The 17,883-nt window shown below is 44.1% G+C and overlaps 1 protein-coding gene across 17 annotated transcripts in view; it reads left to right on the top strand.

Moving 5' to 3' along the window:
• Positions 1-17,883, top strand: part of ARHGEF33 (Rho guanine nucleotide exchange factor 33) — a 120,656-nt gene that overhangs the window by 60,116 nt on the left and 42,657 nt on the right. For 3 of the 17 annotated variants that reach the window (XM_045054662.1, XM_023251936.2, XM_045054661.1), the window contains 3 exons: positions 1,144-1,960; positions 7,060-7,199; positions 14,082-14,741. In XM_045054662.1, coding sequence (XP_044910597.1) covers positions 1,144-1,960; positions 7,060-7,199; positions 14,082-14,211 — 1,087 coding nt within the window. In that variant the 3' untranslated portion in view covers positions 14,212-14,741. The other 14 variants (XM_023251938.2, XM_045054666.1, XM_045054665.1 and 11 more) reach the window with 12 other exon arrangements.

Here is a 17,883-nt window from a genome sequence, read left to right as displayed (position 1 = left end):
ACATTTGTATTTTTTTTTAATTTTTTTTCAACGTTTTTTATTTATTTTTGGGACAGAGAGAGACAGGGCATGAACGGGGGAGGGGCAGAGAGAGAGGGAGACACAGAATCGGAAACAGGCTCCAGGCTCTGAGCCATCAGCCCAGAGCCCGATGCGGGGCTCGAACTCACGGACCGTGAGATCGTGACCTGGCTGAAGTCGGACGCTCAACCGACTGTGCCACCCAGGCGCCCCTACATTTGTATTTTTAATACATTTTTGTGGTAGGATTAATAAACGAGTAGAACAATCAGGCTGGGTCAGTGTGTAGTCCTCCACTCACATCTGCCTGGCTGTTACCTTCCAGAACTGGCAAATCACATCCAATCTGATGTGTATGCTACCCTAATATCCTATGTAAATTATTCGTTATTCATGATTAAACAAAATATCCTTCCATGAAATTGGGCATATTCAGAGTGACAGCCTTTTCATTTCGGTCATGTTTTTGTGGGTGAAAGTTTGAGACAACTTTTAAAAGCATGCTCTATAGCCACAAGGAATTTTTTAGTTTTTTTTCTTATGAAAACTTCCAATATACACAAAAGTGTACAGGGAACGCCACATACCATCATCCAGATTCAACAGTTTTCAAGTTTGTACCACACTGATTTCATCGAGGAATATAATTGTTCTTAAGCGTGTAGGTCCAGGAGTCGAATAAAAGTTCTTTCCATTATTTTGTATCATATTGCTAGGGCAAAAAAGGGAGAGGAGAGAAAGGAGGCACCTTGGCGCTCTGGACACGTGGTGGGCGGGTAAGAGCTTCCATATGTGGAGTGATGACCATCCTGGCTCACCAGCCATCTCGGCGCAGAGCCTTCTTGCTCAGACGGATACTTCAGGCATCCGCTTTATAGACAGCATTTTCACCCTCCCATGTGGGGGACCAGGGCTCGTGGGGACTCCCTGGCTGGAGACGCCTACGGAGCTTGGTCGGTGACACACGTAGACGCCTGGGAGGGCAGGGAGAGGACCTGGCAGTTTTGCGCCTAGGTGCTATCTGGCTCCCGTGTTGCTCCCGGCTTCGCGCTGCTTGGGAAGCGGCCTGAACTAACCAACCGTAAGCACACCTCTTTTTGTACTGTTTCCTTTTTTTTACAGACATTTGATGCCCCCAGTGAAGAAAAGCCAACAACAGCAAAGCTTGATGGAGAGCATGCAGCCCGGGAAGCCCAGCGAGTGGGAGATGGAGGGCAGAAAGCACGAGAGGCCCGAGAGCCTCCTGGCGCCAGCGCAGTTCTGTGCAGCCGAGCAGGACGTGAAGGCGCTGGCCGGGCCCCTGCAGGCCATCCCCGAGATGGACTTCGAGCCCTCGCCCGCCGAGCCGCTGGGCAACGTGGAGCGCTCCCTGCGCGCCCCGGCCGAGCTCCTGCCCGACGCCCGCGGCTTCGTGCCCGCGGGCTACGAGGAGTTCGAGTACGGCGGCGAGATCTTCGCGCTGCCCGCGCCCTACGACGAGGAGCCGTTCCAGGCCCCGGCCCTCTTCGAGAACTGCTCGCCCGCCTCTTCCGAGTCCAGCCTGGACATCTGCTTCCTCCGGCCCGTCAGCTTCGCCATGGAGGCCGAGCGGCCCGAGCACCCGCTGCAGCCGCTGCCCAAGAGCGCCACGTCGCCGGCGGGCAGCAGCGGCGCCTACAAGCTGGAGGCGGCGGCGCAGGCGCACGGCAAGGCCAAGCCGCTGAGCCGCTCGCTCAAGGAGTTCCCGCGCGCGCCGCCCGCCGAGGGCGTGGCCCCGCGCCTCTACAGCACGCGCAGCAGCAGCGGCGGCCGCGCGCCGCTCAAGGCCGAGCGCGCCGCGCAGCCGCACGGCCAGGCCGCCGCCGCCGCAGCGGCGGCCGCAGCCCGCGGCGCGCCCAGGACCTTCTTCCCCCAACAGAGGTCCCAAAGCGAAAAGCAGACCTATTTGGAAGTAAGGAGGGTAAAGTAAAACCGAACCCAGACCCACAGCGCCGGCAGCCCCGGGCCTAGATCTCCAGGGAGCAGCCTGGGCTCCCCTAGCGTGGAGGGGAAAGCGGGCTGGCCAGAGGGGGAGCGGAGGCCGTCGAGGGAGAGCCCAGATCGGAGGTTTGCCCCCTCAGATGCCCCCGGAGGCGAGCGGTAGCGCCCGTTCTGCAGTGCCAGGGCACGAGGGCGTGTTCTGCATGTGTATGTATGACGGCAAAGAGCCAGCAGGAAAGACGGACTTAGACCTGCTTACACCGCCCACCCTCCCGCCCCCTCCAAGAGTTAGAGGTGTCCTGTGCCTCGCTGCTTAAGCTGTGGCACTTCACAGTTGCACTTCACTTTTAAAGACCTGCACGCAAGTCCCAGGCTCGTTTCTTCCTCTGCCCGCTAGGCGCACCTTCTTGTTGAGGCGTTTAAAACCCAACACGGTGTGCCAGCCTGCTCCACTCCTCGACACGCACTAGCTCGTAGCTACTTGCTCGTAGCTAGGGAAGAGGCAGGTGGCTCCATCTCACAGTGGACTCCCTGCAAAGTCAGCGGCAAAGCGAAGTTCATTTCTGCTTGCTTACCTTGTGCCTGGGAAAGGGTGTTACACTGCTTTGCAGACTCCACTGGGATGGGGACAACAAAATAGTCAAGGAGACATTGACTCACAAGTACCTTCTTTAGCGTCCATATCATTGTTCAGTATTTTGATGTCTAACCTTGCTGTCTGCAAGCCTTGGGACATTTAAAGAGGTGTTTAAATACTTACCCATGAAAGGTCTAGTAGTTCCTGAGCAAACACTTAATTTCTCAGCATGTGATTAGAATAACACAATTTCTGATTAAGCAGAGAGTAGCTGGATAGCTTTGACCTCTGCCACCATCCTTCCTCTTCAACATCACTTTAGAAATGGTGGTTAGAGTTTACAGGGCAGCTCTGTATTGGTACATCTTGAAAATGATATAGTCCAGAACTAACTTTACCTGCATTAAGTATCATTTGTATCAAGCGCTGGAGATCCTTTGCCTAGGCTGAGGCTGCGGGTGTTCCAGGAATAAGGGCCTTATACACCTATTCCCATTTCCAAGTGAGTGGGGACAGAGTGAGGATCACTGACTCCTTTCATTCATTCATTTTTCAGCAGACACGGAGCACCTGCCTCCCACTGGGCTCTGTCCTAAGTGCTGAGGGTTCAGAAATGAATGGTGCCTAGTCTCTGACCTCCAGGACCACTGGCTTATTGCAGGGAGGAAACACAGAAACACAGAATTATAATAAACTGTGGGAACACAGGGGAGGAGTATTTAAACCTTCCTGGGGTGATGATGGTCAGAGAGGGCCTCCTGGATAAACTGAATGTCTGAATTCAGTTTTAAAAGCTGCCTAGATGATGAGTGAGATAGGGAAATATGAACAAATGTGACAGGCCACAGGAACAGGAAGGGACTGGGTTGTGAAGAACCTTGGAACTTGTAGCTGATCTGGACTCCAGGAATCCAAGTCCGACTAGTTTCTGCAGAGGGACCTTCCTATGCTCAGCTAAAATTGCTGGGATTCCCCCAGGGTTCCCAGAGTTTTTTTTTTTTTTTTTTTTTTTTTTTTTTTTTTGTGGGGGCTCTGATTTTCAACTCTGAGTGTTACAAAATTCTATTAGGCAAAATTTCTTAGACAACTCAATCTTGGATATGTGTTGAACTTTAAAAGTTCATTAACAAGGGAAGGAGATAGGAAATAATAATGCCAATTCAAAGTGACTTGGGATGGGCAAAGATTTACATACAGAACCTTCTAAGTAGTATAGTCTAAGCTGCAAAGAATGCTTTTCACATGTTCATAGAAGTATCTTTTATCCCCCTATTTAATATGTGGAAAAATGGGAGTTCAACAATTGACAGGAAAAAAAAAAAAAACCATTAATCAGAGATAACAATATACCTGAGAAGCAAACAGTAAGTAAAATATTTGTGGCTGTTTATCAGGCATACCAGATAATACTAAACAATATATCAGGGACTATTAATCACACATACTAGACAGCAAGTTTCATTCCTTAACAGTGTCAGACATGAGTCAAGTCAGTTCAGAAAGTGACACTAGGAGATATCAAACAGAGATCAATTAAAACAGGCCTTTTCTCTTACGTTTATCACTAAATTTGCCAAGCATGTGAGGTTTTCACACAAAGTTCACCTTATTATTTCCATTTTTGGACAAAATTTTTCTTTCTAAAAATCCAGAAGGTGTGGATCGTTAGGAATCCTAGAGAGAGGCAGAATGCAAAGTCCAGGTGGGCCGAGGCTGTGTGTGTCTGTGGGTCTATGTGTGTGCATGTGTGTATGGGTGAGGATGTACATGCATGTATGTATAGGGCACATCTTTGTTTGTGTATATATGTGTATGTGTGTGCATGTGAGTGTGAGTGTTTTTGAGGTGAAAGTGAGATGGGGTTTTAGTTGGCAAAAGATGAACCATTCAAAAGCCGTGTCTTTAACGGTGTCAGCTCTTTCCTGCTGAGATGTATAAAGCTCTTACTGTTCCATCTCCTTAAATATACTCTGTGTATCTTCCACCCCTGCCCTGCGGAACCAGCCAAACCCTGTGTCTCAGAGTCAGGAGAGAAAGCAACATGATTTAGTGCAAAGAGCACCTGACTAGGTGTCAGGAGATCTGGGTTCTAGTCCCGGCTCTGCTGACAAATAGCTCTGTGCTTTTGGACAATTCACTTGGCATCTCTGTGCCTCCAGTTTTCTCATCTGTAAAAATAAGCCAATATATACCTTACTTAACTCACAGGGTTGTTGTAGGGTCAGGCCAAGAAAGATAAAGTATGTGAGAATGCTTTGGTAAAGTCTGGGATGCTATATAAATGCAAGATATAATTAAGATCATGATTGCACAGAGAGATTTTCCTTAGACTTAATATATGTAGTTCCTAAATAGTCCCTAAAAGCCCAGTTTTCAAAGTGTGATCCTTGGGCTAGTAGTTCATTACCTGGGAGCTTAATTGTAATTGCAGAATTTGAGCCCTGCCCCAGACCTACTGAATCAGATTCTGCATTTTAGCAGGCTTCCCCAGGGTGACATACAAACATTAAGTACAGGTGGGCAGGAGGATAACTCAAACCACTGATTTTTAAAATCTAAGTGTGCATAAGGATTACCTAGACCTAACTCCAGAGTTTTCTGATTCAGAAAGTCTGGGTGGGGCTCAGGGATCTACATTTTATGTTTTATTTTTTAAGTTTATTTATTTATTTTGAGACACAGAGAGAGAGACAGAGAGACGGAGAGAGAGGTGGGAGGGAGCAGAGAGAGAGGTGGGAGGGAGCAGAGAGAGAGGGAGAGAGAGAGATTTCCAAGCAGGGTCCGCAGTCAGTGTGCAGCCCTCTGTGGTGCTCGATCTCATGAACCATGAGATCATGACCTGAGCAGAAATCAAGAGTCTGATGCTTGACTGCTCAACCAACTGAGCCCCCCAGGTCCCCCAGGGACCTACATTGTAAATAGAAGCTCCAGTTGATTCTCTTGCTCCAGGACCACACTTTGAAAAATGCCACAGTTAGCCATCAAGATATTGCTCTCCATAGTTTAGTTATGACTCTTAGTAGAGTCCAGAGAATCTCTAGATCTGCTACTACAACCCCACGTTAAGTTCTCAAAGTCAAACCCATGTTTCCTGAAAAAAAAGAAAAAAATCCCCACGCTTCACTTCACTGTCAGCAAGCAGTCACCCATCCAGTTTATGAAAGTTTCGGGTAGTGTTTGCTTTGACTTCTTGGGTTCTCACGTTCAAAATTAAGCAGCTATTTTTGGTTGCTTTTAAGTTTCAGTCACCCTCATAGTAAATATTTTGTTCATATGGAACATAAATATAAGTGCATTTTTTATTTAGCACATCTCACATATTTATTTATTTATTTATTTATTTATTTATTTATTTATTTATTTATTTATAAATATTTATTTTTGAGAGAGAGAAAGAGAGACAGAGCACAAGCAGGGGAGGGGCAGCGGGTGAGGAAGACACAGAATCTGAAACAGGCTCCAGGTTCTGAGCTGTCAGCACAGAGCACAGCGCAGGGCCTGAACTCATGAACCACGAGATCATGACCTGAGCCGAAGTCAGACACTTAACAGACTGAGCCACGGAGGCACCCCTAGCACATCTCATGTTTAAAAAGAAACTAGAAAGTTCACAGGAGATAGAGCCTTCTTTTTGATTTATTTTTACTTCGCACGCCAAATACCACGGACTAAGAATTATAAAAACCGTATTAAAGGTGTATTTGCAGGTTGGAAATGTGTGGCATGCACACAGACACTTGCACGTACATGCCCAGATATACATAGTTGCCATTTACTTCTAAACAGATCTGACCTCTCAAACCTCCTTCCCTCATTTATGTCTAGGAGAGTCAGGAACATGAGTTTAAAACGAACATTACAATCAAGAAGCTGCCTTATTTTGTGGAAAGAGAAACATGCAGAGATGTGGGGGGACCACTACTTGTTTTCCAGCAGAACAGTATTGGTGCCAGAATAAGAAGTTATTCTCCATAGTCTAGATACTTGCTAACTTCCTTTATGTCCTCATCTTTATTGTTATAGGATAATCCTACTCAAAGACTGTTTGCCTTGATACATACAAATTATTTCTGCACTCAGCAGAAAATTGTCCTCTGTTTAGCTTCTGATTTATTTATTTATTTTAATGTTTATTTATTTACTTAGAGTGAGGGAGAGTAGGCACGCATGTGCAAGCAGGAAATGGGAAGGGGGAGAGGGAGAGAGAGAATCCCTAGCAGGCTCCATGCTTAGTGAAGAGCCTGATGGGGCTCAATCTCACAACTGAGATCATGACCTGAGCAGAAATCAAGAGTCAGACGCTTAACCAACTGAGGCACCCAGGCACCCCTCAACTTCTGATTTCTTAATTAGCCTAGGTTTGCTTTAGTTGGAATAGGGTGCTCACCATTAGTGCATTGGGGTGGGAGAGGAGAGTGACAGAAGGTAAAAAAAATTGTCCCAGTCAGGATGATATTAGCTTTGGAAAAGAGTAAATAAACACCCCTCTTTTGTGTTTTCAGGAGATGCATTTAGAAGATACCACCAGATTCTGTCCAAAGGAAGAAAGAGAGAGCGAACAGACCTCTTTCAGCGATCAAAACCCCAGGCAAGACCAGAAAGGGGGCTTTCGCAGCTCCTTCCGCAAGCTCTTTAAAAAGAAGTGAGTAGCCCTTAGACAAGACAGCATCATAACTCCTTTCCCTTTGGGCTAAATCTTGAGGTTTTAATAGTAATAAGTTTCAAGTAGCCTGGTTCAACTGCTTCAAGCTCAGTGCCTGCAGCCAGTAGCCATGATTCCTGCCAGGTCAGGATGTTTCTCATTGTAATCTCCTAGAGTAAAAGCAAACTCAGCCCTGTCCTCTGCCTCTTCTATCTTTTAGCTCTACTTCCTTGTTCCCAAGTCATGTGTCTGAGGAGAGTAAGCAGAGGAGGTCCCCTGGGTAATGAGCTGGTGACAATCAAATCCCTTTTAGACTGGGAGGCGTGGGGTTGGGTGTAATGGGAGGTTCCATGCGAATCTCCCCACCTGTGGAAAGTTTTCCAAGGGATCTCAGCACTTCTGCCTGTAGGAGTCTATAGTTATCCTGGATGCTAGTACATGTTTATTGGGACTTCTGCTAGTGTTTTCCCTAGCAGAAATGATAGAATGAATTTGGTTTGGGCCCTAGTTAAAAAATCACTTTAATGGAGCTTCCATACTCCATAGGAGGCAAAAACAAGACATTTCCCTTCTGTGGTCCTTCTAAGATTCTGAGTCCTTGTTGTATGAAATCACCCACCGGGCATTTTGGCCAGCACTTACCAGCACTGTCTTACAGACTGGGAGAAGGTGGCCAAACCCCAGCATGAAATGTAAGGAAGAGAGATCTGAGCATTTAGAGTTTGACCTTAGAGGGATTGTCCAGTCCAGCCATTGTCTGCCTGAGAGACTACTGTCTCTATCTCCACTGGGCCTCAGGCCAACCCCCCTCCTTTAGAGAGATTTCACCCTTACTTAGTTTCTCTTGGTAGAGGTGGTTCTTGCAGTCAGTTTTAAACATTTAGTGGATGGGATATTGCTGCCTTTGGAGAGTTGCTGATAAGTGAGGAAGTACAGGGAAATCACTTTATCCTTGAGGGTAGAATTTACTGGCTGATTTAGATAACGGTTTTGATGGAAGAGTTGAGGACAGGCCTGGAGTAAGAACTTTTTTTCATGGTTTGTCTAATTTTTCTCCTATGGGGAGGGTGGTACTGAGATTAGTGGATCTCTGACTGAGGATCCCTGCCTGTTATTACTGAAAGAATGAGAAAGAGGAAGAGAGCAACAGTATTGCAATTAGACACAGCTAATTTCGGCTGAGGTAGTCTGGTGCATGCCTGTTGCTAGATCCCTTTATGCAAGGGGTGAGGAGTTAAGACTTGTATCCCTCTCTTTAGGTTCATAGACAGATTTTTCTCGGCCCAGTGCCTGTTTCTATCACGTTTGGCTGGGGTAGAGAGACCTGGAAGGAGACAACTCTCCAGCCTGACCTTGGGATTTAGGCCCCTAAATCCTTCTAAGGACTCCTAAGATAGGCACTGCTTGAGCCTATCTCTTTTTTAAAACCACAGTATTCCCAAAACAAACAGCCACTTTTTGCCCACTGACATTTATAATGAGTGGGTACTGTCTGTTGGAAAGCAATGAGCCATGGATTCGCAAATTTCCTTTTTTCAGAGAGATGTTAGAAAATGCTCTGCCGGTACTTGAGACAGAGGGAGTAGACTTGTCCTCTGTGTATCCAGGGGGCAGAACTAGGAGAAATGGGTAAGAGGTGCCTGAATCCGGAGCTGGCTCCCTCATGAGGGTGTGGGTTCTCCTGAGTAGAAGACGGTGGCCCTCCTCAGGGGTGCTAACGGAAGGGATTCCTACACTAAGTGAGAGATTGCCCAAGATAAGCACCTGAGTTCTTCCTAGTGCTGAGATTTGCTTTGTTGGCTTTGTTTTAGATCAATCTGAGTAATCACATCTTTTTAACACCTGGAACAAGAAATTAATATGGCGTTGGGACCTATAATTTTAAAGACTCACCATGTGGAAGACCTGATTTTATCTTTCTGTAGCCCCCCACCTCCCTTGGCACAATGCTGAGGACTAGCTGTGGACTCTCCAAATTCATGTTGGTCGATTGCTTTCTGTCTTCTTGTACCTTTGGGGGATCCTTCTTCTTAGAGGGTTAAATGGATCCCCTTAGCCTTCTCATCCTTTCTCATAGATCAGTCTCTCCTGCATCAATCACAATACTGCCACCAATCGTGCTGCTGCCTTTGTATTTAAAATCTGAAGCATTACCTGAATGGAAGTAAAGGGGGGTACCACACAGATGGCTCTTCCCTCCGGCAGGCTTTCCTGGCTTTGAACATCTGGGGTTGGACTGTGAGCACCACCAGGTGATACTTGCTTATCGCCTGCGTGCACGGTGCCACAGCGTGCGCTCTGGGACTCTGCACAGGATAGAGAAGCAGCTTGAGTACCTTCTCCTGAGTGTTCTCAAGGAAGAACCGTGGGGAAGTTTGCTCTATTATGCTAAGGTGGAGAGGAAGGGCAGGAAGGTCCCAGTGTAGCACAGAAAGGCCAGTGACTCTTAATTCAGATGAGAACACACCATTCTTCTCAGTAGTTAAGCATTCTTTCTTACATGCACGTACTGTATGAGACGCTTGTATAGGAATCGCGAACGACACAGTCCCAGCTGCTGTATAGGAGCTTGCACTCTGAAGTCAGGCATGTGGACAGGTACAGGGAGGAACCGGAACGAGACATTTAGCTTATTCTCCTCCCATGTGTTGAGAGGTCAGGCTGGCAGCAAGCCCTGTGACTTTAAGAAGTGGTTAATCCTGGGTACCAAAACCATGCCAGAACCTGGCCTCAGAGGTCCAAAATGGACTAGTGCCAGAAAAGCCACCTGTGTCACACCTGGGGCTCGCTGCCTGCCTCTCCCACAGCCCTCTGGAGGCTCATTCCTGTCTACACTGACACACTTTTTGTATCCATAGGGGCTTGTTTGGCTGGTGGCCCCACACACCCAGAATGCTGCTTCGGGATGAAGCTAGGCATGGAGCCAGATGCAACAGAAAACCTGAGAAAGGGTTCTCTTCCCTCTGAGGCTGGGAGGGCCGAATGAATGCTCATACCCACAAGGATTCAAAAGGGAGAGTCAAGTTGACATCATTAAAAAAAAAAATCCTGAAAAACACCCAAGATATTTGGGGAAAAGAATGATGCTCTGATTATTTCTATCTCAGGCACATTTGTCCTGGGTAGATACCAGGTCACATGTCCCTGAAAGCTGCCCAGAATTGATCAGCATAAAGACTATACGTATCTAAAGCTTGAAAATGTTAAGTGACTTTAAAATTTTTTAATGCAGATCCTTAGAAGCCAGAAACAGACCTAATGTGATAGGCTAATGCTGCACTGATTCCTTATTTCCCTGCCTTTGATCAGGGAGTAAGGCAAACTCCATTCTAAAAGGCTGTACATGGAGGCTGTCAAAGACATATCTAGACTATTCTGAAATGTGAGGCAAATGCTACTTTATACATAAATCCTGCACTTACTTTAGTAAGTATTCTTGGTTAGGGGTGTGGCATGGAGGAAGAGGATTATATAAGGCAGTTTAGGGGTAGAATGTAGATGCTCTTTTTTTTTTGGGAGAGTAGAAGAAAAAGAATATGGCTTCCAAATGACTAATTCTCCTTCCTTACCCATTCCCTTCCTCTTTAACACTTTATAACTTACATACCTCAGTGTCTCCTCCCTGCACCAATCACATCAAAATCCATTAATCATGCACACGCACACACACACACATTTAATTCTACAGCACCCCCATTTAATTGAACGTCAGTGAATTCTCTTCTTTTGGTGACTTATCAGTTGTTTTAGTATATGCCCAACCTGGGCAGTGGAAAAGATCATGTCATTGAAAGCAGGACTCCTAAAGATTTAATTGATAATTTTACCCTCACCTTCTTCTTTGCCTCCTCAAAGCCTATCTCAAGTCCTTCTCCTATTCTTACCCACTGTGGGTTTCTCTCTCATTTCCCATCTCATTTCCCTACATAACTTTAAAATTGAAGGAGGTGATTAAAGGCATAACATTTTAGATTACTTAAACCTCATTACAAATTTTTCTTAATAGGTCATTTGAAATCAATCACTAAGTCAGTGTACTAGGTTCTGTCCAGCACTAAAGAAGTAAAAGAAATAGTTCTCGCCCATTAGAAGCTTACCGTTCAGATGTAAGGGTAACCTAGCTGAAGGTTCAGTACCTAGAGGATATTAAGCACTCAAAAGACATATATTAAATGAGTGCTCATTGTGTTACCCTGTTGATTACTAGGGCTGACTCATTTGGCTGACAGGATGGTGTTCCCCTGCTCCCTTACTTTTCCATGTGCTCCTAAAGCTTTCACAGTGAACAATCTTTCCAATCAGAAAACCAGCCCTTCTTAGGTCAGAGGGTTCCAAGGCGCTGGATTCTACCCCTCCTCCCTTTCCAAGCTCCAGACAAACTTTCAAGGCTTATTTGTAGCAAATCTGTACTTGTATAATGTACCCAGCTTGTTATTTTCTTTGTGTGGACTGAGTGGAAGGGAACTTAGCAACAGGTTGTTCTCTTTCCATCAAACACTTGGATGGCTATGTGTCCCAATGTACTGGCAGCCATTGTACCCTGGTCCAGCAAGTGTTTGCCTGCCTGTCCCTCCAGTGTCTGCTCAGATCTGCCCTGCATTCAACCAGAATGGCCCCAGGAGCTCAAAAGCCATTCCTGTTTTATAGATAAAGGGAATAAAAGCAAATACGCTGGCCATTTCTCCTAGATTCTGTAGGTATTTCCCAGTAATTTAGGTACACATTACATCAGAGCCTCATAGCCACACATTTGGAAGAGTCCAAGTGACCACATACCATGTAAGCATGTAAAGAGATCAGTTAAAATTACCTTTACAAGGGTAAAAATAAGCTTATAGTTCTGGCTACCGTAGAATGCTGGATTTTGAGAAGGATTAGTAAGTTAGCCATTAGTTAATTAATAGTTACTATCGAGAAATGCACACACCTGGAGACACAGAGAAGGCGGTTTGTGAGAAGAGCGGTTAAAAAAAGAAAATACTAAGCTGAGTTTGTGGACTTTGAAAACTAGACAGGGCGATTTTGGCATTTGTTTCAGAAATGGGAACGCAACTGGTGAAGATTTCTGTGGTCCTTGGGGCTGGTGGTGACATCAAAGCTTTCCCATTTCCAGGTAAACACTAAACAGTTGCATGTTGGAACCATCAAAGTGTGACATATTGGGTTTTGGAGAGATCAGATGCAGCTAAGAGGGGAAACGAGAGGTAAAGATTTTAAGTTCTGACTAATGGCTTTCTGATCAGAAACTGCCATGTGGGGGAACATTCAGAAGAAACACCAGCCAGATTCAAATCTTGCTTCCTACTTCCCACCCCCCATAACTATAAGCATTCCTAGCCTTCTGTATAAAAGAAGATATGGGGAAGGAATAAAATGGTCAAAAATACATCTTCCTAACATTTTGGGTACAACTGTACTAATCAGGGATGATTTGAACTGGAAGTAGGTGGGAGTTCTGAGTTGAGAGAAGGTGTAGAGTTTGGGGGGGGGGCACGTGAAAGCTGTTTCAAGGGGGCTTCTGAAAAGGAAAAGGACTTTCACCCCAGCCAGATATAATCTTACCTGATGAATACCCAGATGCACTGGTGTGGTGAGAAAGAATAGTTTTTCCTCCATGCCCTGGGATGTAGTGGGATGGTGCTTCTTCCTGACTGGAAGTAGAAAACATGGTGGGCAGCTCTGGCTTCATCTGTGAGGCCAAGTATCAGGGTGAAGAGTAAAAAAAACTCCAGTCAGTCATCAGATTTCTAGACATCAGGATTTTAGTCTTTGTGTGGATCCAGCTGCTTTCTTTGAATAATGTAAAGGGATGTTTGAATTCTGCCCAATTAATTCAGTAACTGATAAGAGTCATAGTTAACTTATTTAACAACAACAGGGAGGACTTGTAGCATACCAATGATAGTGAAAGAACTTACCTTTCTTTTGTGGATAGTGGAAGCATGCCTGATTCTGCCTCAGCATATGGAGAACTTGTTCAGTTGTATAGGAGCTTTGGACAAAGAATTTCATGTCTAACATCGCTTCCATACATCATGCATGAGGTCTTTTGATACTGGTTCTCAGTCAGTGGGCTAGTTTTACCCATTCTAGCTCTGAGTTTAAGCTAGCCAAAGGGCCCAGCCTAGCCTTTCAAAGGTTATTTCCAGAAAGCCTCCTCCCTCCAGGGACTTCTGACATGAACAAACTGGAGAAGGTGCAGAGCTGGGATGGATTACCCAACTGGCTTAACCAAGATAAAGGAAGAATGCACCCTCGACTGGGGACTCCATTGGACTGATTTGAGTTGTTGACTATTGATTGGGCTTGGTCTCCTTTGTGGTGGTTGAGATTATAGAATCTCCTCAATCTGACTACTGTACTAATTTCTGAATTCTACCAAATGTAGCATATGTGTATGGTTGGCTTCAATAAATTTTTCATTTAAAAATGAAAACAAGCAACAGCAAGAGTTTGTAATGTAATGCCCAAATTCAATGATGGCTCTTGTTAGATAACCTCAGTTGAGACCAATGAATTCCATCCATTTTAATTTAAGGGCCTTGGTAATTTGTGGAGTAGTTACTCGGTTGAAACAAAAATAGGATTTACTAAATTTTCTGAGCCTTTATTTCCCTTTTACAGTGTTATCACATAATATCTTACACTAACATACACAGTTGTCACAATTGTCTCCATAAAGCATTAGAAAGAAATTCTCTTTATGTTCTTTGCAAATTTTAGCTACACATGTCCTGAGTCATGAAATTCAGGGGAAGTAAAAATTATTCCAGATCTAAGAGGCAACTGTTTTACAAATGCAAAACAATTTGGATAGATAAAATATCTGAAAACAATTAAAACCAAATCAACCTGTACTTTATCTGTGTGCTGAGATTTTAGGTCCAGTGGATCAGAATACAGGGAAAAAACTAATGAGAATCCCTCAATGGATCCTTCACCCACCAAACAAGATTTCTTCAGAAACCGACTTGCTCTTGCAAATGACCTTGACCAAGGAACAGCTGTGTAAAACATACTTAAAGTTGTATTGTCAAGTGGTAAGATGAGGGTAAAAAGCTTGTATATATCTGTGTAGGAATATATATATACATATATATATATATATAGATGTATAAGTCCCTGAGGAAAACTAATATAAATACTTACATATGAAGCTAAATCAACATACGAGACATTGAAGAGATGAAGATTAGTCTGTGGTTGAGAGCTGGCTTTTTGAACTTCAGCACTTGGGAACAGGGAAACGAAGACTTTTCACAGCATTATAGAAACACAATAAATTTGGAGGAAAATAAATGTTTGTAAGAACAAAAACTTCCAACTTGAAGTCATTCCCCCCAGTATAAAATTGAGCGTGTAACATGGATGTGAATTTTATGCTTCCTAGGCATTTACCTTATTAATTCATCCCAATGTTCTTAGGCTAATATACACGATGTTAGGGGCCAGTTCTGTCTTGCTATATGTCTTCCCCACAGCAATACCCAACATCCCTTAAGGCAAAGGATCAGTAAAGAGTTGTATTTTACGTGTTGCCAATCTGAGTCGTGGAGAATTTGTGCTTAAACCATGACATAGAAGGTTCAAGGGTTATAGACACACTGGTCTCTAAACGGGAAGAGATCCCGAAGAGTAGTATTTCTCTCTCTGTGGCTGTGAGAATCAGTACAGGGAACAGTGATTTCTCTTGAGACTGGGAGGCCAAAGAAACATTTTCACTTGTGTGAGTTGTGCTGCAGATGAGAATAGTCTAGAGTCTTTGTGTTATTGAGTTCTCAGGATTCAGAGACACATTAGTGATCCTGAGTGCACATACACTCATAAGCAGATGGGTTGGGGGGAAAAACACTTATTTAGCTACGTCCTCTTTTAAAAGACTTTCTTCAGTCTGGAAAGAAGGTGGCAACAACATCAGTGCTTTAATAGCACATGCACAGCAGTTGCTACAAAACACTGGAACAGGATGAAAATTTAGGGCTGGTAAGACCTTGTTCTGTTTTCCAGAAGTAAGCTGTTTTAAAAAAAAAAAAAACACAAAAAACAGAGTTCTTAACAGCTCAGACAGAGGAATCATTGCAGTGAGGCTTTCATGGCTACAGGATAATAAAATGTGCTCTGCTTCCCCATGTCCAGGATGGTCCACAGCCTTGACATGCCCCTAACACAAGAATAATAGAAAAAAATTAGTTTTAAACAATTTGTCTCTCTTCCCAGGCAGTTATCTATAATGAATTAGAGGCATTTGGTTACCACTCATTCAAAATCTTGGTACTCAAAACGACTTCTTTAGAGGCTCTTCCTCTAGGAATGCACTGCTTGATAAAATCGTAAAGTTTTACTTGTTACACGTTTTCTACAAGTCTGATGATTAATTAGGAACTCATCCATTAGCCTTTGAACAGTAGGGGGTCTGGAATGTCTACAGGATTGCTGTCAAGTTTTGGGAGTTTCCAGTATTTAAGGTTAAGCCAAGCTTTTCATTTTCCTGAAATTAATGAACTCCTTTGAAGTTAGATTTATCTCTGTTTAGTAGGCCAAAGAAGGTTCGGGGGCAGTGTCTGAAAGCACAATGCAGAACTGACTGGATATGGAAAGTGAACTGCAAGTCACAGTCTTTTAAGTAAAATGTAAAAACAATAAAATTTCTTTCCCCTTCATAATGTTTATCATAAAAATGATGGATTACTTGGGAAGGTTTCAAAAACTTCACACACCTCCCAGATTTTCATTTTGATAACATTCTTTGAAAGAATCTTGATGTTACATTGGTAGCACAACTCAGTTTCATTGTATTTTATGAAACTAGCATGTAAAACTAGTAATAATTAGTGCTGCTACTCCCTGGGTCTCCTTCACCTGGTATCTGGATTTTTCCAGTAGCTTTCTAGCTCCGCATCAGTCCTGTACTTCTCTTAACACATTAATATTCCCAAATGCTGCATTGTGTGAAACTCTCTGAACGTTCTTTTTTGTCTACAAATTCTGAACTCCTCGACTTGACCTTCAAGGCTGTCTGTCCAGCATGGTGTCAAGTCTTCTCTTTGGCTGCTGTCTCCTACTTTGCCAGCCTACTGGACTCCCGGCCCTCAGTTACACTGGGCTTCTCTTGCCTGCTGGCGAGCCATGGCCCCTTGCGTCATGCCTTTTCCGTAGCCTCCTTCCCCCTGCCAGTCTTCAAGGCCCTGGGTAAGTCCCTCATCTTTCTGTGAGTGCCGTAATTTTCTCTGGTGCCGTAACTTGTCTATCTTCTTATATATTTGTCTTGTCTTCCCAACAAGAATGTTGAGTCCCCTTGAGGGCAGGAACTATGACATATCTTTTAAAATTCCTTTCCACCTCTAGAACAGTACACAGTTGCAGAGAATAATTTCTGCTCATGATTTGACAGAGCTTCAGGGTTGTCTCTTTACCTTCTCGCGTTTCATTTTTTTTTTCTTTTTAAGAAAAATACCAATCACAAAAGAAATAAAACACTGTTGTCTTCTGGAGCAGTAAAAGGCACTACTGGCCTTTTCACAGCATTTAACATTTGCAAACATCTTTCCACAAAAAAAGAAAGAAAGAAAAGAAAAGAAAAGAAAAGAAAAGAAAAGAAAAGAAAAGAAAGCAAGAAAGAAAGAAAAGGAAAGAAAAAGAAAAGGAGAGAAAGAAAGGAAAGAAAGAAGGAAAGAAAAGAAAGAGAAAGAAAAAAGAAAGGAAAGGAAAGGAAAGGAAAGGAAAGAAAGAAAGAAAGAAAGAAAGAAAGAAAGAAAGAAAGAAAGAAAAAGAAAGAAAGAAAGAAAGAAAAAGAAAGAAAGAAAAGAAAGAAAGAAAAAAGAAAGTTTGCTATTCTTTTCTGTGTTGTCCTGGGTCACTTCATAGTATTGTAAATTGACAGCAGAGATAGGATCTTTGATGATGTTTCTTAATGACATTTAATGTAATGTTGCATTAAAGACGAAATCAGGGTGGGAAAGAGGTTTGCAATTCCTCTATCTGTGAGCTCCAGTCCCATGGAGAAGTACAGTTTACATAGGGGACCACGGCTGTCTTCTGGAAGTGTTTGGGTCCCTAAACAGAAGGAAGCGCCCCACCAAAAGAGGAGTTGGGTATTTCTGCACAGGCTGGGAGGGCCAGCAGGTCCCTTCTGTAGCTGGGTGTGGCCTATATACAAGCCTAAACAAGGATTTGCCCCACTTTACTGACTCTAAAACTGGAAGCTTGGAGAACCAGGAATGTGTGGACCAGCACTCCAGGGTCCTCTGTTTCGCCCTATGACAAATAGTTGAAACCTATCTGGGGCTTGCCATTAGAATGTTTCTTCCTTGCTCAGGGAGAACTCTTTGAATAGTACTTTCTATAGCACCTCATGACTCGTTCACTTACCTTCTTCAAGTCTTTACTAACACTTTACTTTCTCCATGAGACAACTTGTAAAAATTCAGATTCCTGGGGCGCCTGGGTGGCGCAGTCGGTTAAGCGTCCGACTTCAGCCAGGTCACGATTTCGCGGTCCGTGAGTTTGAGCCCCGCATCGGGCTCTGGGCTGATGGCTCGGAGCCTGGAGCCTGTTTCCGATTCTGTGTCTCCCTCTCTCTCTGCCCCTCCCCCGTTCATGCTCTGTCTCTCTCTGTCCCAAAAATAAATAAACGTTGAAAAAAAAAAATTAAAAAAAAAAATTCAGATTCCTGGCGACTAGTTCA

Source organism: Felis catus, chromosome A3 (genome assembly GCF_018350175.1).
Source record: "Felis catus isolate Fca126 chromosome A3, F.catus_Fca126_mat1.0, whole genome shotgun sequence".
In the NCBI taxonomy this organism is placed as follows: Eukaryota; Metazoa; Chordata; class Mammalia; order Carnivora; family Felidae; genus Felis; species Felis catus.
This window is presented reverse-complemented; position numbering and strand designations above follow the sequence as displayed.